The 22,559-nt window shown below is 42.1% G+C and overlaps 1 protein-coding gene across 4 annotated transcripts in view; it reads left to right on the top strand.

Annotated features, from left to right (window-relative positions):
• The window catches only part of RNGTT (RNA guanylyltransferase and 5'-phosphatase), a 278,619-nt gene that overhangs the window by 208,491 nt on the left and 47,569 nt on the right, over window positions 1–22,559 (top strand). For all 4 annotated transcript variants that reach the window (XM_053287326.1, XM_053287325.1, XM_053287324.1 and 1 more), the window contains one exon: window positions 14,871–14,971. In XM_053287326.1, coding sequence (XP_053143301.1) covers window positions 14,871–14,971 — 101 coding nt within the window. The remainder of the gene's footprint in view (window positions 1–14,870; window positions 14,972–22,559) is intronic.

Genomic DNA, 22,559 nt, shown 5'->3' with positions numbered 1-22,559 from the left:
ATGAATAACCTCAAAATTGAGATGAATAACCTCAAAATTGAGACGAATAACCTCAAAATTAGGATATGACCCAACTTCTTTTATCTTATATATTTTTGCAAATTGCTGTTTTTTGTAATTCTGGTTTTGCTAATCATAAAGTAGGCCTTGACAAATTTTCTGTGGTTATAAGAGACAGCACAGAAATTTAGGAGCCAGGCTGCCCTCTGTTCTATAGGGGGAATGGACTGGCAGCTCTCTCTCAGCAATGCCCTCTACTCCACTGAGGGAAGTGGACTTGCTGCACCCCACAACACCCTCCGCTTCATGGGGGAGTGGACTCTATGTCTTGCCCCTGTTTTGCTTGCTCTCTCCTCATGGTCACATCCATCTGGCTTAGGCAGATGATATACAGAAGGGATGAGCAACCAGCCCCTCTTTTGCAACCACCAATCATGTCAATTTGGCTTTTCTAAAAAATGAAAGATGAAAATTTGAGAATCTCAATTATATGCTCACTGTCACATTCTCTGCTTTCCCCTCCTTTTGTCCCTATAAAATTTCACGTTTACATAGTCCTGAGCATTGCCTTTAAGTCCAATATGTGGCACATGATGTGAACATAACAGCAAAATGTATTTAAACTTCGCTACCTTAATGAGGATTAGTGACAAAGCTCTATAAATTTTCATCCAAGTGGGATGGCTCCTCTAGGTTTGGAGGACCAATCCCACTCAATGTGGATGTTAAAGCTGAAAGGAAAATTTCAAATGCTTGGACTCTCCTCTGAACTCTTAATTGCTAAGGGGCATGAACAGGCTATTAGAATATTGAAGCAGCATATTTTTGATGTTGAAATGCAGGAGGAGAGAAATAAAATCCCCATGCATTAAGAATTGGTGGGTAACGCTTTCTCTATCCTCAGCAAGTTATCTTTCCAACTTGACATGCCCAACACATTAGAGAGCTTTTACCCTGGCGCATCTCAATGTCTTTGCATTGGCATGGCTCACTGGTGCCCTGCAATTCAGGAGAAGATGTGACACATAATTTATTTCACTAGGTTTTCTATAGCATACCACACATTAAATTGATTTTTACCCCCCTTTTACACGGGAAGATCCTTAGAATTTTATGTAACATATCTTTTTGCTGATAAGAGTGCTTCTTTTACTTTCTGTGTTGCTAAGTTCTACGTTCTTGTGCATAAAACCTGTCAAGTAATTGACAGGGTTAAGACTCCCGCAGTTGGTTAGGTAAAGACATGTACCTTATTAGGTGAACTGTTTTGTTATCTAGATATGGTTAGTTTGATAGATTGACTGTACTGACTGTGTGCTTGCTATGAACTTTGATTGTTGTGAACTGTTTCTGGTCAAGTACTATAATAAAGATCTATCTATCTAGTGACAAAACCTGATAATGTTTTTGTCAGCAGCTTGCTTTGTTCACTACTTGTATTAAGATAAGAACTCTTGTACTATTCAGGTCTAAAACTGAATATTGAAAGTATTTGTTTACTAAATCTTTACAGTTGTTGGGTATGTTGAATATTGTAAGTAATTTGCAGAATGAAAACCTATGTTGTGTTCCAAGACAAGGTCACAGATTGATGTTGTGGCTAGGTGCTGTTCCAGGGATAATGTTACCATGGAGAGTTTTGGTTTCCATGACATTTGCTTGCAAATGTTGATAGGCCTTCAATTTAGGGAGGGTTTTGTCCTCTGACATACATAGTGGATGGTATGTTTCTTCCCAAATCTTTGTGTGTGTTTTCAATAATAATAATTTTTTTAAAAACCAATGTTGCAAAATAAAAATATTTCATAGTACTTTGCACTCTGAAAGTGTCTCTATTTTTGTTTTCTTTTTAAATTTAAGATGTGTATTTTTCTTTCACTGTCAATGGGTGGGGGAAAGAAACTATGCTTCATGGTACTGTAATGGTTGCTCTGGTGCAAAGTTATGAGTTAGAGGGAAGGAGCCTTTAAAATGCCAGACATTTTTAAACATTTTACTTAGTTTGATGCTGAAGAGGGCCCCCCAGGTAACTAAAATAAAAAATAAAGTAAAAACAAATTAAAAAGAATCCCATTAAAACTGCTCAAACCAAAAATGCTGAATTAAAATTAAAACAGCAGAAAATGTTAATATATAATGTTATAAAAGCTTTATTTTCTTAGCATTTTTTAAAACACGAGGTAAAATAGCTAGGGTACATTTATAAGGGTGCCACTTCATGTGCTAGCTGGTTTTCTTTGAACCGTATTTATGACAAATGTAGTCATAATCTGTTTACAGCTCTTGGAATTCTTATATGCTGAATTATTCTAATTGCTGTCAAAAGAGTGTGTGTCCATTCTTTATACGACACATTGTAAATAATAGCTGGCCTACAAACAAAGAGTTGTGTATAGGAAACACTTATGCACACATATGAGGGAGAAGAGCTATTCTCACTGAAACCGCTCTTTCTTTTACTGCTTGTGGCACCTGAAAATATGTCTCTGAGGTTTCTTTACTTTAACTGACACATGCAGCAGCTAAAATGCCAATTAAAATAAGTTTTTTAAATTCAAAAAAGAAAGGGGGAAACACTTGGGTCCAGAAAAGAACAACTCTGTTCCTGAATGGGCCTAAAATGAACCCATCTCCAAAACATATTTTGTGAGTCAATATTCAGAAGAAGCAGTGTGCTTTTAATCAGAAGGGGCTGACGTCATTTCTCTTGGTGGGGGAGGGAATTCCGTTTTTATAAAGGAGGAATCAAGCACTATGAAACATGAGCTCCCAGGCCACACATCACATTTGGGCAGAGTTGGTATGGATGTATAATCTGAACCAGTCTCTGAAGTTTCTTTTGATATTTATTTTATCATTTATTACATTTATAAACTGCCCCATCCAAAGGCTCTGGGCAGTGTACAAGTTTAAAAAGAAATAAAAACATGCACCATTTAAAACACAGTGCTTAAAACAGTAGAAAAACAATTAAAAAACCAATTTAATATGCCTGAATTTGTAGTTTCCTCAAATAATTCTTTTTCCAAAAAAAAAAAAAAAGCCCTCTGAATTTTCTTCTGGCTAGTAAAGACTTTGTCCAAACAACAAAGCCCTACCTGACATTCAACAAAAAGTATGTTTGATCCAGCACTAGGGGTTTCCCCAGCTCGCTTCAAATCTGAACTGGACAGTTTTTGCCCCACTCTGGACTGGGACCCAGATTAAATTTGACCAGGACCCAGTCCAAATTTGAACTGGTTCAGGCCAGTGTTCCCTCTAAGGCGTGTGCATGCTCACATATTTTTGGATGTTCGCTCAGTTCAATTTAGATCGTGCTCAGGTTGAATCAGGAAGGCTCCACTCTGAATGCAGTTGAGCACACACTGCCTTGATACTGCCGCCTAGAACAAAACTCATTCCGCACAGAGATGAAAAAAATTAGAGGGACCACTGGTTCGGGCCCAGTTCAGAGCCCTACCGGCAAAGGGGAATCCAGTGAGGATTCCCCTTTACTGGTAAAGAAGCAGTGGGAGCGGAGGGTTTCTGTCAGTGTTCTTGAAAGTACCCAAACTTAAGATGTACTCACTAAAGGTGCTGCCGCCACTACCATTGCAACTGCAGCGGGGGAGGGTGGTGGTGGTTCCCTGATCCCTGCAAGCCCCTCCAGTCTCCAAGGCCAGTTCAGGCCTCAGCGTGTGTGTGGAGACCATTTATTTGACCTCTGTGCATGCACACTGGCCAAAGAAATGGTCTCCATGCACATGCTGAGACCCAAAATGGGCCAAAGAAGGCCTGAAGGCCCTGGAGACTGCAGGAGAGGCCAAAAGGGATCGAGGGAGCTGCCACGCTCCCCACCCATGGCCTCAGCAGCAGCCGCCGGTGCTGCTGCTGCTGCCATTAGTGAGTACTTTGCCTTAATTTTTGATGATTTTAAAAACATTGGCAGAAAACCCCCTCATCCCACTGCCCCTTTACCAGTAAAAGGGGAATCCTCGCTTCATTCCCCTTTGCTGGTTGGGCTCTGAACCAGGCTGGATTGGTTTGGGTCCATTTTGGTTCAAGGCCGAGCCACTCGAACTGAATGATTTGAGTGGTTCACGCATCTCTATCCAGCACAGAGGAGAAGCTGTCCGTAAGCATAGGAAAAGTGTGTGATGAAATTGTTCTGGAATTTCATTTAGAAAATATGTGCCTGTATTTGTTTGATAAGGTTTAAAACTATACTGGAGGTTTTGTACTCAGTGTAGCAGAGTTATCCTCTACTGTTAATTCCCACGTGAAGATAGAAGAATTGTCATGCAAAGACAACACAACTACCCCAAGATGCTTGAGGGTTTAGGTGAGTGCTGAAAGTCTTTCCTCAAGTGGTGGCAGTAGATCGATTTATCCAGCTAGAAATGTCTCAAAACCTCCCTGTTGAGGCAGCACATGCTCATGTCACTTCCTTTTGTAGTGGAGTGAAGGGGTGGAGTGGCAGTAAGTACTGGGATTTTCTAAAAGTCACTCCAGAAGAGTTCAGAGGTGGATAAGTGTTCAGGGTAATCAGGAGTGTGTTTGGATTATGACACTGATATTCTGGAGGATCATGGGGGTGGGAAATTTCACATCGAACAGTGCAGTACTTGCTTCACTGAAGAGTTTGTTATTAGAACCTTGGGAAAGTGTTTAAGGGGCAGATCGTTTTTCAGCTCATTTGGCCAATTTCTGTAATGAAGAATAATAAACTCTGTGGGCTGACTGCATGCAACACAATTGTTGTGGTAGGAGCTGTAATGTTCAACTACCGGTACCTCCTCATGGATGTCATCTTATATATTCATAACTTCCTGTTCTCCATGAATTTGTCTATAAGTGTCTATGTCTTAAGCATAGAGTTGTCCCAGGAAAGGACATTTACATTTTACTGATCTTGTTAACATAATTATCCAGTATCACCAATCCAGGTGAGTGAAAGGATTGCTTCCAGGAAAAAGAGCAGAAGAACCTGGAATGTACAACTCTTACACACTTTTAGAGTCAAAATTGTACAAAATTAATGCTCAGAATCTATTTGTTTTTAACTTGGTGCCCTCTGTACAAAGCAGCTTTAATTTAGTTCAACTTCACACACAGTAATGGATCTCTTCAGTACATATATCAGACAATGATTACTCTTGGAAGATAGAGATATAAAGCAGCTCTCACAGGGATATAAATTAAAAGAGGAGAAACCATTTTTTAAAGGAATGTATCTTTTAATGGTGAGGTAGCTAGTTCTAGCTTCCGCTGTCAGATTGTACAAGTACACAAGGCTATACTTTGAGGAATGGCATCTCATTTTCTTTCCTTTTTGTGTTATATTGAAGAACAGCATACTCATGTTAATCTGGATTTGGTTTTGCTCGTTGCATAGAGCATGTGATGTCCATCCTGGTTTCCCATAATCTTTTGCATCAATCACAAACTCCTTGATGCCTCTGAATATTTCCTGAGCCCAACTCTATATTTCTATCCTAACTTCTTATTGTTTTTCTACTTCCAGGCTTTGCTCAGTCCATTTTTCTCATCTTCAGCTGCTCCCAAATATTTTCTTTCTCAAAACAGCCCCCTCCACTTTTGTCAGAAACTTCCTCTAAGGATACTTTTCCATTGTCAATACTTTTTCTTCAGATCCCTTTTCAAACCACCTTTGTTCAGTGAAGCAATTGTCTTAACAATTAGTCCTTTCCCCCCAACTGAAATATAGCTTAACTACGTGCAGTTGCATTCGTTCAAATTATTCCTCCTTGTGCTTGCCACACCCTTCCCTCATAAAACTGTTTATGTTATAACCACTAATGATCAGATTTATTTATCTTTTTTGGCTTATGTTTTTATACATAGTAAAGTACTATGTGTATTGATCATACTCATATATTAAAGAAAGAGAGGAGTTGAGACATTGCATCAGTGCTGTTGCAGCCATCTAGAAATTTTGTTGTGCTGGTTAATGTGTTTACTGTAGGATGTGCTGAGTTTGCACTGCTTTGTGACTCTTGAGGATCACCTAGACTACATCTTGTAGTTTTGGGGAGCTCACGTAGCTCTTCAAGAATAAGCATGGGCAAAGTAATCATCTGACAGCTCCTCATATCCATATGTATATGTCATAGATGAAATGTTTACAAATCCATTTCTTTCCGAATGTGATGCTTCTACAGTAAATGTGGGATGTTGCACACATGTTCTCCTTCCAAATTCACTTTTCACCTGTTGGAGGCAGATTTATTCTTGTGGAATTAAGCAAGGTTAAATTTAGTGTTTGTCGTTTTAATCTAGATCTGAGCATATGAATTTAATGTAATTAAAACTCATCATTACATAATTATATATTAGAAGTTGCATTTTGAAAGATTGATTTTGTTTCCTCTGTGTTGTGCATGAGTCTAAGTCATGCATTTTTTAATTGAAAAATATTAAGCTTTCGGCTTGCAAGGACCTGGTGATTAAAATAGTTTGTGCCCTGTTTTCAGCAAATCTGTACAGTAATCTGGTCTTTTCATGCTGCACTTGAGGCCAATGTAGCGTGTTTATTTCCCCCCTGTTTATGGAATTTATGTATATATTTGTTTATAGCACTTTGCAAGGTGTTAACGCAGCATATGTATGCTTGAAATAGGGATGGACTGTTTGATCCACAAACCTCAGGACTTTGTGGATCAGGCAGCATAGAATCATGGACAAAATTCCACCATTGTAGAACTCTGAGTGACTAATATAATCTTTGGAAGCCAACACAGATGGGGCAAATAGAGATCTGAAATTCCTACTTTTTGTTTCTGCTTTTCAAACTCTGAAGACTCTCTCTTGCCATATTATGCATAGAGTGCATAATAGTAAAGTTTTTTTTTTTAAACCCTTTTGGTTTGTTAAAATAAAAACTATCCTTTGGATAGTTGTGAAGAAAATATGTCATTTATTTTTTAGCTTACTTTCTAAGTAGGCTTATGAGATCACCCGGCATTCTCTGTTTGTGTCCATGTATGCCCCACCCCCAAACTTTGCAACAACTGGACCAATATGAACCAAATCAGGTACAGTTGTAGGGACACCTCAATGGCGTAGTTTGTGATGTTGTCATCCACCTTGATTCAAGATGGTGAACGTGCGTAAGCTTATGAGGCACGAGTGGGCTAACTTGTGAACTGCCTAACGTATTTGAACCAAATTGGCTACAGCTGTAGGGACACATAGGGATGCCACAATGGCATCGTTTCTGATGATGTAATCTACCCAACCCAAGATGGCTCACGTGTGAATGCTTGAGGCTCAAGTGGGCTAAGTTGTGGATTACCTAACTGATTTGAACCAAATCTAGTCCAGTTGTAAGATTAGTGAAAGGAAAGTAGGCAGATTAGTTCTTACTAAGACAACTTGTTCCTCAATAGAATATTGCTATTAGAAGGCTTATGGAAAGAGATGCTTAATAAGACTTGGGCTCTGATGTCAAGTTAGCCCTTCTCTTGAGGGCAGAGGGTTTACGCTTCTCCTCCTCCCCACAAATGAACTTGCCGCTGTCTCTTGTGGGAGCAAAACCATCTGCCATCCATATCTCCTCCTTGGTCTCTCTCTCTCCCCTGCTAACTTGGCAAAGAGGCACCATTTAATGTGGAGATTCTCTTTATTTAGCAGGGGGAGAGTAACTGGCCCTATCCACCCCCAGCACAGTACCTGCAGTGACTCTTGCTGGTGTCTATCTTATGTTTCTTTTAGATCATGAGCCCTTTGGGGACAGGGATATTTATTTATTTATTTATTTATTATTTCTCTGTGTAAACCGCCCTGAGCCATTTTTGGAAGGGCGGTGGTATAATAATAATAATAATAATAATAATAAGAAGAAGAAGAAGAAGAAGAAGAAGAAGGAGAAGCAATGAGCATGTGGAGTACACAGTTAACAATCAATGGCGAGACACTTGGACAGGTTAGCATTAGAAGAGGCATTTTCCAAGGGGACTCACTATCCCCTCTGTTGTTTGTAATTGCCATGACCCCACTTTCACAAATACTCAACAAAACAGGCCTCGGATACCAAACTTCTAAAACATCAAGTAAAATCAACCATCTGCTGTACATGGACAATCTGAAGTTGTATGGAAAGTCCCAGTCAGAAATCGAATCACTGCTAAACACTGTCCGTATATTCAGTAGCGATATAGCACTGGAGTCTGGACTAGACAAGTGTGCTGCATTAATAATGAACAGAGGGAAAATAAGAAAAACAGAAGGAATAGAACTGCCCAATGGAAGCAACATCAAGAACCTGGAAGAGAAAGAACCTTACAAATACTTGGGCATTCTCCAGGCTGATAACATCGCACACATTGAAGTGAAAAGAAAAATTGGAAGTGAATACATCAGGAGAGTTAGAAAAATCCTCAGGTCCAAACTCAATGGCGGGAACACCATACAAGCCATAAACACCTGGGCTATACCTGTTATCAGATACAGTGCAGGAATAATAGACTGGACCCAGGCAGAGCTAGAGACGCTGGATCGTAAGACAAGGAAAATCATGACCATCAATCATGCTCTGCACCCCCGCAGTGATGTCGATAGGCTCTACCTCCCTCGCAGCTCAGGTGGAAGAGGAATGCTGCAAGTCCATCAAACAGTAGAGGAGGAGCAGAGAGGCCTTGAAGAATATATCAAGGACAGTGAAGAAGATGCACTTCAAATGGCCAATAACGCAAAACTATTCAACAACAATGAAAGAAAGCAGGCCTACAAGAAAGAACAAGTCAAGAACCGAGCAGAAAAATGGAGAAATAAGCCCCTGCATGGTCAATATTTGCACAATATAAGTGGAAAATCAGACATCACCAAGACCTGGCAATGGCTTAAGAATGGTTACTTGAAGAAAGAAACAGAGGGTTTAATACTGGCTGCGCAAGAACAGGCACTAAGAACAAATGCAATAAGAGCAAAAGTCAAAAAATCCACAACAAACAGCAAGTGCCGCCTTTGTAAAGAAGCAGATGAAACCGTGGACCACCTAATCAGGTGTTGTAAAAAGATCGCACAGACTGACTGCAAACAAAGGCATGACAAGGTAGCAGGGATGATACACTGGAAAATCTGCCAAAAATACAAGCTACCTGTAGCCAAAAATTGGCGGGACCATAAAATTGAAAAAGTGGTAGAAAATGAAGATGTAAAAATATTATGGGACTTCTGACTACAAACAGACAAACATCTGCCACACAATACACCAGATATAACTGTAGTTGAGAAGAAAGAAAAACAAGTTAAAATCATCGACATAGCAATACCAGCGAATAGCAGAATAGAAGAAAAAGAAATAGAAAAAATAACAAAACACAAAGATCTACAAATTGAAATTGAAAGGCTGTGGCAGAAGAAGACCAAAGTAATCCCAGTGGTAATTGGCACCCTACGTGCAGTTCCAAAAGACTTTGAAGAGCACCTCAACACCATAGGGGCCACAGAAATCACCATCAGCCAATTACAAAAAGCAACTTTATTGGGAACAGCCTATATTCTGCGACGATATCAATAACAACAGCAACAACATTGATAATAAAATACAGCCATCCCAGGTTCTTGGGAAAGACGTGATGTCTGGATAAAACAAACCAGTCAATAACACCTGTCTGACTGTGTAAACAAGAAGTAATAATATTAATATAAATAGCCACCTTGAAAATCTTGCGTGCTCTTCCCCAACTTTGCATCTTAAGAACATAAGAACAGCCCTCCTAGATCAGGCCCATGGAGGCCCATCTAGTCCAGCAACCTCTTTCGCACAGTGGCCGACCAAATGCTGCTAGAAGCCACAGGCAGGATTTGGGGGCAGGCCCTCTCTCCTGCTCTTACTCCCCTGCAACTGGTACTCAGAGGAATCCTGCCTTTGAGGCTGGAAGTGGCCTTTAGTCCTCCAACTAATAGCCAATGATAGACCTCTCCTCCATGAAGTTATCCAAACCCCTCTTAAAGCCATCCAGGTTGTTGGCTGTCACCACATCTTGTGGCAGAAGTTGATTACGCATTGTGTGAAAAAGTACTTCCGTTTGTTGATCCTAGATTTCCTGTCAATCAATTTTATAGCACTTAGCAATAGCAATAGCACTTACATTTATATACCGCTCTATAGCCAGAGCTCTCTAAGCGGTTTACAATGATTTAGCATATTGCCCCCAACATTCTGGGTACTCATTTTACCGACCTCGGAAGGATGGAATGACCCCTGGTTCTAGTGTTATTTCAGAGGGAGAAGAATTTCTCTCTCTCCACTTTCTCCACACCATGCATGATTTTATAGACCTCTATCATGTCTCCCCGCAGTTGTCTTTTTTCTAAACTAAAAAGCCACTGGTGTTGTAGCCTTGCTTCATAAGAGAGGTGCTCTAGGCCCCTGATCATCTTGGTTGCCCTCTTCTGCACCTTTTCCAGTTCTACAATGTCCTTTTTTAGATGTGGTGACCAGAATTATACGCAGTAGTCCAGGTATGGCCGCACCATAGTTTTGTATAAGGGCATTATAACATTAGCCGTTTTATTTTCAATCCCTACCTAATGATCCCTAGCATGGAATTGGCCTTTTTCACAGCTGCTGCAAATTGAGTTGACACTTTCATTGAGCAGTCCAGTACGACTCTAAGATCCCTTTCCTGGTCAGTTACCAACAACTCAGATCCCATCAGCATATACTTGAAGTTGGGGTTTGTTGTCCCAATGTGCATCACTTTACACATGCCAACATTGAACCACATTTGCCACTTTATTGCCCACTCCCCCAGTTTGGAGAGATCCTTTTGGAGCTCCTCACAAATCACTTTGGGATTTCACTACCCGAAAGAGTTTGGTATCATCCGCAAATTTGGCCACTTTGCTGCTTACCCCTACTTCTAGATCATTTATGAATAAATTAAAAAGCACTGGTACCAGTACAGATCCCTGGAGGACTCCACTTCTTACTTCCCTCCATTGTGAAAACTCTCCATTTATCCCTACCCTCTGTTTCCTGTCCTTCAACCAGTTAGCAATCCACACGTGTACTTGTCCCTTTATCCCATGACCACTAAGTTTCCTCAGGGGTCTTTGATGAGGAACTTTGTCAAAAGCTTTTTAGAAGTCCAGGGATACTATGTCAGCTGGATCACCTTGATCCACACACTTGTTGACTCTCAAAGAACTCCAAAAGGTTGGTGAGGAAAGATTTACCTTGGTGGAAGCCATGATGGTTCAATCCCAGCAGGGCCTGTTCTTCTAGGTGCTTTACAATTTTATCCTTGAGGATGCTTTCCATCAATTTGCCTGAAACGGATGCTAAGCTAACCGGCCTGTAATTTCCCGGATCGCCCCTGGATCCCTTTTTGAAAATGGTTGTTACATTTGCTACTTTCCAGTTCTCTTATACAGAGCCCAATTGCAGGGATACTTTATCTGTTTTAGCAAGGAGGTTGGCAATTTCACATTTGAGTTCTTTGAGGTCTCTTGGATGGATGCCATCCGGCCCTGGTGATTTGTTAGTTTTCCGTTTTCCCAGACAGTTTGGAACTTCATCTCTTGTCACTTCTATCTGACTCTGTTCTTTAGCCTCCATCCCTAATAAGCCTGCATCAGGAACAGGTATATGCTCAGTATCCTCTGCCGTGAAGACAGATGCAAAGAACTCATTTAGCGTTTCTGCAACCTCTATATCCTCCTTAATAATCCCTTTCACTCCCTCATTGTCTAATGGTCCAACCGCCTCCCTGTCAGGTACCCTGCTTCAGATATATTTAAAGAAGTTTTTGTTATTTCCCTTGATACTTTATCTACATGTTCCTCAAACACTCTTTTTGCCTCCCTTATTGTCACCTTGCATTTCTTTTGCTAGAGTTTGTGTTCTTTTCTGTTCTCTTCACTTGGATAGTCCTTCCAATTTTGGAAGGATGTCTTCTTCCCATTTATGGCTTCCTTGACAGTACCTGTTAGCCATGCTGACATCCTCCTGGAGTTAGTTACACCTTTCCTCCTTTTGGGTATACAGTCTAACTGGGCTTCTAGCATTGTGGTTTTGAGTAAACGCAATGCACTCTGGAGAGAAGTGACTCTCCTGATTTTCCCTTTCAGCTTACTTTTCACCATACTCCTCATTTTGGAGACGTTTCCTCTTCTGAAATTCAAAGTGTCTGTGTTAAGACTTCCTTGGTGATTCTCTCCCCACATGTATGCTGAATTTGATCGCACTATGGTCAATGTTTCCTAAAGGGTCAATGACACTGACATCACGCACCAGGTCCTGGGTGTCACTCAGAATTAAGTCCAAGGTTACCTTCTCTCTGGTTGGTTCCAAGACCAACTGTTCTAGGGCACAGTCATTGAGCATATCTAGAAATTTGACCTCTTTGTCATTACCTGACTGTGAATTTACCCAGTCTATTTGTGGATAATTGAAGTCACCCATAATTACAGCCCAGCCTCTCCTTGATGCCTCCCTGATTTCCTGCTGCAACTCCCAGTCACTGTCAGGGTTTTGATCTGGAAGGCGATAGCACGTCCTCAGTATCACGTTCATGTTCAGTCCTTGTATTGTCACCCACAGGGTTTCTGTGGAGGATTCCAGTCCACCTAGGTTTTCTAGCTTGTTATATTCTATATCCTCCTTTAACATACAGTGCTACTCCATCTCCAGGGTGCCCCTTCCTGTCCTTTCTATAGAGTTTATATCCAGGGATAACAGTGTCCACTAGTTCTCACTGTTCCACCATGTTTCTGTTATGCCCACTATCTATTTTTGTGTTAGCAACCAAGCACTCCAGTTCACCCATCTTGGCTTGGAGGCTTCTGGCATTGGCATATAAGCACCTACAGTGGTCCCTCGACTTACGTATTTAATCCATTCCGAACGCACGTTCGGAGGTCGAAATTTTCGTAAGTCGAAGTGCACACCACGGAGGTCTGGAAACATTCGTAAGTCGAGGAAACCGCATCTAAAAATTCGTAGGTCGAGTAAGCTGAATCTAAACCGGCAACTACTTCCGGTCTTTTTTGTCACTCGTAACTCGAAAACATCGGATGTCGAGTAGTTCGTAGGTCAAGGGATTACTGTATATGCTGAATCTCTCACCTGATGTTTGCTATCTTTCTCTGACCAGCTGGCACAGGCTCCTGTCTGCTCTTTATGTGGTTCTGCTCTGCCCCCTTCTGTTTTATCTGAATTCTTTGCAGCCTCATACTTTAAAGGATGGCTTTTGCCTAACAGGATACTGCCCAGCTCTTGTCGGCTATTCCCCAGGTGTCATTTTAAAAGCTGCTCTGCAACCTTTTTGATTTTAAGCACCAGCAGTCTGGTTCCATCTTGGTTCAAATGCAGCTCATCCCTTTTATAAAGGCCTTGTTTCCCCCAAAATGTATCCCAGTGCCTAACAAACCTAAACCCTTTCTCCCGGCACCAACATCTCATCCACGCATTGAAACCCCTCAACTCTGCCTGTCTCACTGTACCTGCACGTGGAACAGGTAGCACTTCTGAGAATGTTAACTTGCAGGTCCTGGACTTCAATATGCTACCTATCAGCCTAAATTTGGCTTCCAGGATCTCCCGACTACATTTCCCCACATAGTTGGTGCTGATGTGCACCACGACAGCTGTCTCCTCCCCAGCACTGCCTAAGAGCTTATCTAGATACTGCGTGATGTCCGCAACCTTCGCACCAGGCAGGCAAGTCACCGTCAACACGTAGGTCATAAACCCATTTCTCGATATCTCTAATGATTGAATCACCCACTACAAGGAGGCTCTCACCCACCGGAGGATTATCCCATGTGCAAGAGGATATGGGCTCATCATCCATGGAAGGGGTCCCTTCTAAAGGAGGTTTTCCCTCTTCCTCAGACCAATGTCCTCCTTGCCCAAATCCTTCATTCTCCCTGACAACAGAGGAGCTACCAGCCCTGGAGTGAAATGGCTCTATCACATCTCTGAAGGTCTCATCCACATGCCTCTCTGTCTCACTGAGCTTCTCCAGATCCTCCACCTTGGTCTCAAGGGAACAAATTTGTTCCCTGAGAGCCAGGAGCTCCTTGCACCAAGCATGGGGGATCCCTTCCCTCATTTCAAGTCAACAGCAAGTTTTAAAGAGTCTTCTTCTGGAAATTAATTCTTTATTTTGTTAGATTACTTGTTTTTGTTTGGTATCTGTTTAGTAAACAGTATAACATGGAAGCTAATACTGTTTTGTCTATTTTATGTTACTTTTTTAGATTGTGAGCTCTTTGGGGACAGTGAGCCATTTCATATCTATCTATCTATCTATCTATGCAAACCGCTTTGGGAATTTTTGTTGAAAAGTGGTATATAAATATTCACCGTATTAGTATTTTTCAATAGTGTTTTTTTTTTGAATGAATGTATTATATTATATTATATTATATTATATTATATTATATTATATTATATTATATTATATTATATTATATTATATTATGCCTTTACTCTGCTTTTTAAAATTCTAAATGTATCAGGTCTAGGATCAGGGGATCTGTCCTAGATTTGGGGTTAATGTTTTTCCTGTTTGCTGATTCAGTGCATTTGATCCCAGCAGCACATTAACAACTGTATGCAATCTGAACTGCTTCATATAGTCCCCTTAGAAAATTAAGAAGAATCATAGGGACAGCACACATTATGCGGTACACATGGGAAGATGAGGCTTAAAAAAATCCCATACTGTATGCTACTCCCTTCTTTCAGGTATTGTTTGTAGTACTTCCAGTTTTGTGTTAAAGCTCCAGCCACATTTATGGGATGTTTAGAGGCATGCTTTATAATAACATTCTGAAATATTTATTAAGTTATCAAATGCTATCTTTTAAAGATTCAAATAAGCTTTATTTAATTTTCCTTAAATATTCTTTTAAAGAAATACAAGCCTGGACGTTGTGATGACATTTTGAAATGGAAGCCACCCAGTCTGAATTCAGTCGATTTTCGCCTAAAAATAACAAGAGTTGGTGGAGAAGGGTATGTAAAATTATCCCATATGTCTTATATATAAAATATGCTAAAAATGTGATGTGCCTCCTGGAGAAAAGTCTTATACAGGTTTTAAGGACAGAAGTGGGGTGTGTACTGTTAGAAAGAAGCATATGCTTCAAGCAAGTAGGTCTGAAATGGAAAAGTGATGAGAGGCCATAATTTGGGATGACTAAAGAAAGGGTAGGAGACAGTAGGTCGAGAACCCAGACCTGATGGATAAGGGAGCTTTGGGAAAGGGGAAAGGAGGAACTGCTTGGCCATTAGGGGTGTGCACAAAACTGGATTTGCCAGTTCGGCTTGAATCCTAATTGGATTTGAGATGGCCCAGCCTGGCTTGGTTTTGGCCTGGTCGAGCTGGACCCGGTTCAAATTCAAACTGAGCTGGCTCAACCGGCTTGGAGCTATATTGGTAAAAGGGAATCTGACGAGGATTCCCCTTTACCAGTACACGTGCAGGGTTTCCCCCCCTAAGTATAGGGGGGCCAGGAGAAGGGTAAATATCTACTTACAAGTACAAGCACAGGTGGGGCTGGATTTCCCCGACCCTTGCCGGCCTCCCCCTGAGTAGCCCAGGCCAGCAGCAGCCTGGTTCGGGGCTCTGTATATGCACAGGAACAATTTTACTGACCTCCGCGCATACACAGAGGCCATTTGCAGATGCCCTCTGAGCATGCATGGAGGTCAGTAAAGTGGACCCTGTGCATGTGCAGAGACCAAATTTGTAGATTCAGACCTCCATTTTGTGGTGATCTCTCTTTCTATCTCCATTTTGTCAGGATTTTTTTTTGTTTTTTTTTTAAATTCTCCCAAGCTTCAGATTGGTGATTTACGGTGCGTAGCGATTGGCTGGCGATTCCCCCCTAGTTCTAGATTGGCTTGTTTCCATTCAAATCTTGTGTTGCCAGGAGTGACTGACCCCACATTGGCTAGGGGAAGGGTCAAAGAAGGCACAAGGGTGGGGGGAGTTTGAAGGAGAGATTTTCAAATGTTCTTCAAATGTGGATTCTCTGCTTTTTGTTCTTGCTTTCCTGATTGAGGCAAAGAGAAGAGAATTTTTTTTCCCCACCCCCTTTCTGCCGCTGAGAGAATCACTGCTGTCTGTGAGAATCATTTTGGGTACAAAACAATTAGTATCCGAATCTATCTGTTTCAGGAGATTTGTGGACAAAACAAATCCCCCCTGTGCTAGCTGGCGAGATTCAGACTCAAAACAAAATTGGGGTGATTCGATCTGGGTACAAATCGAATCAAAAAAATCTATTAGTACACATCCCTATCAAGCACCCAGCTGACCCTTTGCTCTCTGACTGGAAAGCAGCAGGAGAATGGCCATGCCTTGTGCTCCTAGCTGGTGAGCACTTTGTCTGCTGTCTGAGTGTGGCCCAGGGACATTTGTCCCCCACTGTTGTCCAATGGTGGGTATGTCATTGCACCAGGTACTTTGATTGATTGATTGATTGATTGATTGATTAAGTGCCATCAAGTTGGTGTCAACTCTTAGCGAGCACATAGATTCTCTCCAGGATGCTCTGTCTTCAGCTTGGCCTTTAAGGTCTTTCAGTGGTGCATTCATTGTTGTCGTAATAGAGTCCATCCACCTTGCTGCTGGTCATCCTCTTCTTCTCTATCCTTCAACTCTTCCCAGCATTATGGACTTCTCAAGGGAGTTGGGTTTTTGCTTAATGTGTCCAGAGTATGATAGTTTGAGCCTGGTCATTTGTGCCTTGAGTGAAAATTCTGGATTGATTTGTTCTGTGATCCATTTGTTTGTTTTCCTGGCTGTCCATGGTATCTTCAAATGTTTTCTCCAGCACCAAAGTTCAAAAGCGTCAATACTTTTTCTGTCTTCCTTTTTCAAAGTCCAGCTTTCACATCCATAGAGTGTCATGGGGAAAACCATTGTCCGAATGATACTAATTTTTATAGGTATCTACACGTCATGGCATCTAAATATCATTTCCAAAGCCTTCTTTGCAACTCTACCAAGTCCTAGTCTGTGGCGTATTTCTTGACTGCTGGATCCTTTACTATTGATGGTCGAGCCTAAAAGGCAGAAGCTATCACCACTTCAATGTCTCCATTATCCATTCTGGGGCTGATTGCTGTACCTGTTGTCATTAGTTTAGTCTTCTTTACATTTAGTTGTAGTCCCCCTTTTTCACTGTGCTCCTTGACTTTCATTACTAGAGCTAGCAGATCATCTGCATTTACTTAGGGTACTTTAGGATTACCAGTTACTTAGGGTGCAGCAAAAAGCACAAGTGAACATCAAAAGAGACTGACATGGACAAATTAGCTTTCATAGCTTGTTAGCATAGCATGCATTTCACTACATACCAGGAAGTAACATACAGAACATTCTTCATGGCATATCATAAGAGAGGCACATAAAGCATCTCCTGAGGGCCATGGAGGCTGTACATCCTCCATAACCCACCCACCCCCATCCTTGGCATTCTCAAGCTGGGCCCAGACCGGCCTGAATTTGAGCCAAGCCAAGCCTCTCGTCTGGGGTGCCAATACCAGAGTTGGTAACAGAAGTAACCTGAGATGAAAAAGGGATTCCATAACACAGTTACATCTGTTTTCAAATAGTTGCAGGGGAACATTTGAAAGAGGCAATTAGCAAAATCTTAAGAACTCATTAGGAAAAAGAAAGAGAAGAGTGCTGTCACTGCTACTGGTTTGGAACTGACAACATACAGAAGGATTGTGAGTGACATGGATTCAATTTAATTTGTTGAATAACAGAAGATCTGCTTGTCCAGTCAGCCCTGAAGATCACATTGTTAGATAGATGTCATCATTGGCATTAAGAAACTCCAATGTGGATAGTTTGGGTTTCCAAAATCTTGGTGAATTAACTTGCCAAACAGAAAATAATACATTGGTGCTAGGGAACTTCCTTCCTCTTTCCCACAGAGCACTCCAAACTGCTCTTATAAAGAAGAAAGAGGGTTTTTAAAAAATAAATAAATCTCTGAAGCACTTGATTGTTGAGGAAAACATAAGGTTGGTAATAGGAAAACATTGTTGTTGAGGAAAACATAAGGTTGTTAATAGAAAGAACAAATCAGTTTGTAGGATTCAGAGTAAAATTGAAACAAAAGAAAAACAACCTAACACAATGTCTAAGAACTTTTCCCACCACTGCTTTTTTAGATGGCAGTTCTTCCTTAAAGTATTTCTTTTACTGCAGCTTTTCCTTCAGCTTTCTTAGTCCAGATCTTGCAATGAGTATGTGAGGGAGAGAGTGTTATCCTACCTTTTTCTAGCTGCTCTCTCTTCAGCTTCCAACAGACTGCCCACCAAAACAGAAAATAGCTCCAAATTTAACTGAGCTATTGATCCCCCCCCCTCCAAAAGAGTGGAAAACCCCTTTTGAATTTTCTTGGTCTCAGGCTGGGCCTGACTACCAGTTACAGGGCTCCTATGGATTTTAAAGTCCTGTTAATCCCTAGCTGCTTATGTGGCATGCTTTCAAAAATAGAGAAATGTGAAATGTCCTAGATGCATATTAGGGAAATGCAGAATGGTTCACGGCTGGAACATTCTTACCATGAACTGGGCCATTCTGAGTGATCCTAAGTTGAAACAGAATACCCTTCAAATGAAGGGCCTGTTCTGAGCTTGGAGCAGAAGGTTACCGTTCTGAATGCGGAACACTCAGACCATTCTAAGTGTTCTGACCATTCTATTTTGGAGTCCAAAATGGTGCTTGGAATGGTCCAATGGAATGGTGTCATTCTGTCAAAACAACTAGTACGACCAGTTATTCTGACGGAATGTTCTGCTGATCTTGTATTCCGTTCCGAGAATGGAGTGGAATGCAAGCTCCATTTCATGCACATCCCTAATGCATATACCGTATTTTATGGACTATAAGACTCACTTTTTTCCTCGAAAAATATCCGCCAAAATTCAGGAGCGTCTTATATGTTTTAACAGTTTAATATGTTAAAACTCTGAAAAACTGGATTAAAATTAAGGTGCGTCTTATAGTCCGTAGCGTCTTATAGTCCGTAAAATACGGTATGTAATTATCAAGGAAAACAGAGCATAGGGAAATGGCACAATACTGGTTTGCCTGCATCAAACTCAAACACTAATTTAACAAGTTTAGGGGCAACATATACACTGACAACCACTGTTTGTTTTGCATATTGCCTTGATCGGATGTCCATCTTGTTCTTTGTCTTCAGTCAGCTGGACTATGCAGCATAGTTTGACTGCAAGACAACTGGCTGGAAATGGCAGAGATTAACCTGTTTGTACATTGAACAGGAAAAGATTATCAAGATCTGCCGTGAACATAGTATTTGGACAACAATAAAAGTTGTGACTAATCTAATTCATTCTTCAGCTGCAGCACCAGGAAGCTTGATTGCAGAATATTTTGGCTTCATTGGCTGCCTTTAAAAACAGAATTTTGAAACTGCCCTGAGCCATTTTTGGAAGGGAGGCATAGAAATCAATCAATCAGACACAGTACTGTATCAGATCAATATTAGACTAGGAAAGGCAATATGGAGTCTTCTACTCCCTAAATGCCCCCAGCTCATAAGACTGGATGTTTTGGAGATTACATGATTTTTATACGTTGTTTAAATAGCCAAATCTACTATGCCATATGACATAATTACCTTGACATCCATACACTCTTGGACTTCAGGGAAACTGAGTAGATAGATGAATAGGGTATGGGGGAGGTCCAACAATGCATAGTAATTTATTATCAGTGGGCAGCATCCAAACTTGAATAGTACTGGGCAGGATCCAGACTCCTATTGAATTAATGGGGCTTAAGTTAGCCAAGACTAACTTCTCTTATTGATTTCAGTAGTGCATATTCATGTTGCCCATTATTAATCATTATTTATTCTTAATATTGCACTGAGCTCTGTACAAATTAAAAAAAAACAAAACCCCAAAACCCTCTGCTATTGGATTACAATTAAACTAAGCAAGATAGATAGGGAAGGGAGTGAATAATTTAAACAAGCTTAACCCATGCAGAGCATCTGCGCGCTAGTACTTGATTGCTCCCATCACCCATTGCCACAACCCCCCTCACCTCAGAGATTTCTCCACACTCACCTGAGCTGCACTCCTGCTCCTCCATCCCATTGCTTCCACCCCCCTCACCCCTCTTGGTCTCGCCTCCATCCCTTTACTCCATCCCTCTCACTTCTCTTGGTTGCAGCTGCAGCATTGTGGTGCCTGTTGGCCAAGCTGCAGCACCCTATCCCCAGAGACCTCCCCATCCTCACCCAAGCCCCATTCCTGCTCCTCCCCACAGGAGAAGGAGCAGCAGCAGCGGTTGACCAGGCCCTTCCTCGCTGCCACCACAACCATGGCTGCTCATTCCCCTCAGGCCACGGACAGGCCTGGGCCTGTCCCTTGCCTGCCTGCCTGCCTCCCTCCCTCCGCAGCCCCAAACAGCAGCAGTGGTTGACTGGGCCTTTCCTTGCTGCTAAAAGGCAGTGCCATGGCTGCTCATTCCCCTCAGGCCACTGACAGGCTCGGGCCCGTCCCTCGCCCTTCCTTCTTTCTCTCTCGCCCTCTCTTCTTTTTCTCTCTTTCTCCTCCACTTGCTCTTCACCTGTCTTTCTCCCCCTCCCCTCCCTCCCTCCCTCCCTGAGTTAACAAATCTTGTTCATCTTGTTTCCTCATCTAATTCACACAACGGCAGCCTCCTTCTCCTGAAGGGGCTCTTTCCTCCCTCATGACCCCTCTCTTCGCAGACCCCTGCCCACTGTTCTCATCTATCTCTCTATCTATCTCTCTATCTGTCTATCTATCTATCTATCTATCTATCTATCTATCTATCTATCTATCTATCTCCCTCCTCTACAATCAAAAACATCTTGATGTAACAGTTGTACTCCAACTGACTTTAACCATTACAGGCTCCTTCTCCCTATCTGCATATGGAATCTCCACTGCCCAATCACCATGGTTCTTCTGCTTGTGAACTCTCGCAAGAGCTGCCACACACGGGAATAGCCACGGGTATGCTTTAGAGAATGAGAGAGAGAGAGAGAATGAACAGAGGGGTAGAGGCACTCAGATGAGTACAAAGAAGCATTCTATAGTAATTGTGGCTGCTTTGAAGCTGTGTATGAGGAGATCATGTTGTGTATGAGGGGGTCATGCCTAACCTAGGCAAGCTGTTTTCTGGCTAGCTGTATTTGAATATATACCTTGAAAAGGCAAATTATGTGGCAGATACTTCATATTATTTAGTTGGTTAGATTTATATGTCGCCCTACTCTCAAAGGACTCAGGGCAGCTTACAAGCAATAACATATACAGCAAAACAATTCCATGAAAATATATCTTACATAACCTCATAAACCACAACCCCATACAATACTCATTCCACATGACACCATAACCATGGATTACAGGATCACTCTATGACCAGCTATCTCAGCGACCGAACACCCGGCGGAACATTTCAGTCTTACATGCCTTATGAAAGGCCAACAGATCATGGAGAGCTCTGATATTATCTGGGAGACTGTTCCATAGAGTCAGGGCCACCACTGAGAAGGCTCTGGCTCTCGTTGATTACAGTTTAATATCGCTAGGGCTTGGGATCACCAAAGCATTACTTGTGGCTGATCTCAGGACCCGGCAAGGGACATATCGAACAAGGCGGTCTTGGAGGTATGGAGGGCCCATACAGTGTAGGGCTTTAAATGTTAAGGTTAATACCTTAAACTTAACCTGGGACTCAACCGGCAACCAGTGCAACTGAACAAGCAAAGGCGTCACATGTGCTTGCCAAGGCGCCTTAGTAAGGACCTTGGCCGCTGCATTCTGCACCAGTTGCAATCTCCGAGTTAGGCGCAGTGGCAGCCCCACATAAAGTGAGGTGCAATAATCTAATCTGGAAGTGACCATCTAATCTGCATGGATCACAGTGGCCAAGTCCGGAGGAGACAGATAGGGGGCCAGCCGCTGTATTTGGCGTAACTGAAAAAAGGCCTTTCTAGCGACCTCCATGATCTGAGCCTCCATATTCAAAGCAGCATCAAGAATCACGCCCAGGCTCTTCACAGTAGGCTGAAGTATCAAACAAGCACTATCAAGGGTCAGTAATTGAAAACTCCCCCCGACCTCTTCGGTCCCAGCCACAGAACTTTAGTCTTATCTGGATTAAGCCGTAGATGACTTTGCCTCAGCCAGTCTGCGACCGGCTCCAAACACCTGGTCAGCTGGGCTGTGGTGTCCTGTACAGGGAAAACCTCCTTTAGAAGGGACCCCTTCCGTGGATGATGAGCCCATATCCTCTCGCACAGGGGATACTCCTCTGGGGGGTGGGGGCCTCCTTGTAGTTGGTGATTCGATCATTAGAGGGAAAGAGAGATAGGTTTGTGACCCGCGTGTTGACCACATGGTGACTTGCCTGCCTGGTGCGAAGGTTGCGGACATTACGCAGCATCTAGACAGGCTCCTAGGCAGTGCTGGGGAGGAGACAGCTGTCGTGGTGCATGTCGGCACCAACGATGTGGGGAAATGCAGTCGGGAGGTCCTGGAAACCAAATTTAGGCTGATAGGTAGCATT

The sequence above is a fragment of the Hemicordylus capensis genome, chromosome 1, assembly GCF_027244095.1.
Source record: "Hemicordylus capensis ecotype Gifberg chromosome 1, rHemCap1.1.pri, whole genome shotgun sequence".
NCBI classification, from domain to species: domain Eukaryota; kingdom Metazoa; phylum Chordata; class Lepidosauria; order Squamata; family Cordylidae; genus Hemicordylus; species Hemicordylus capensis.
Note: the sequence above shows the minus strand (reverse complement) of the source record. Positions and strands in the feature narration are given on the sequence as shown.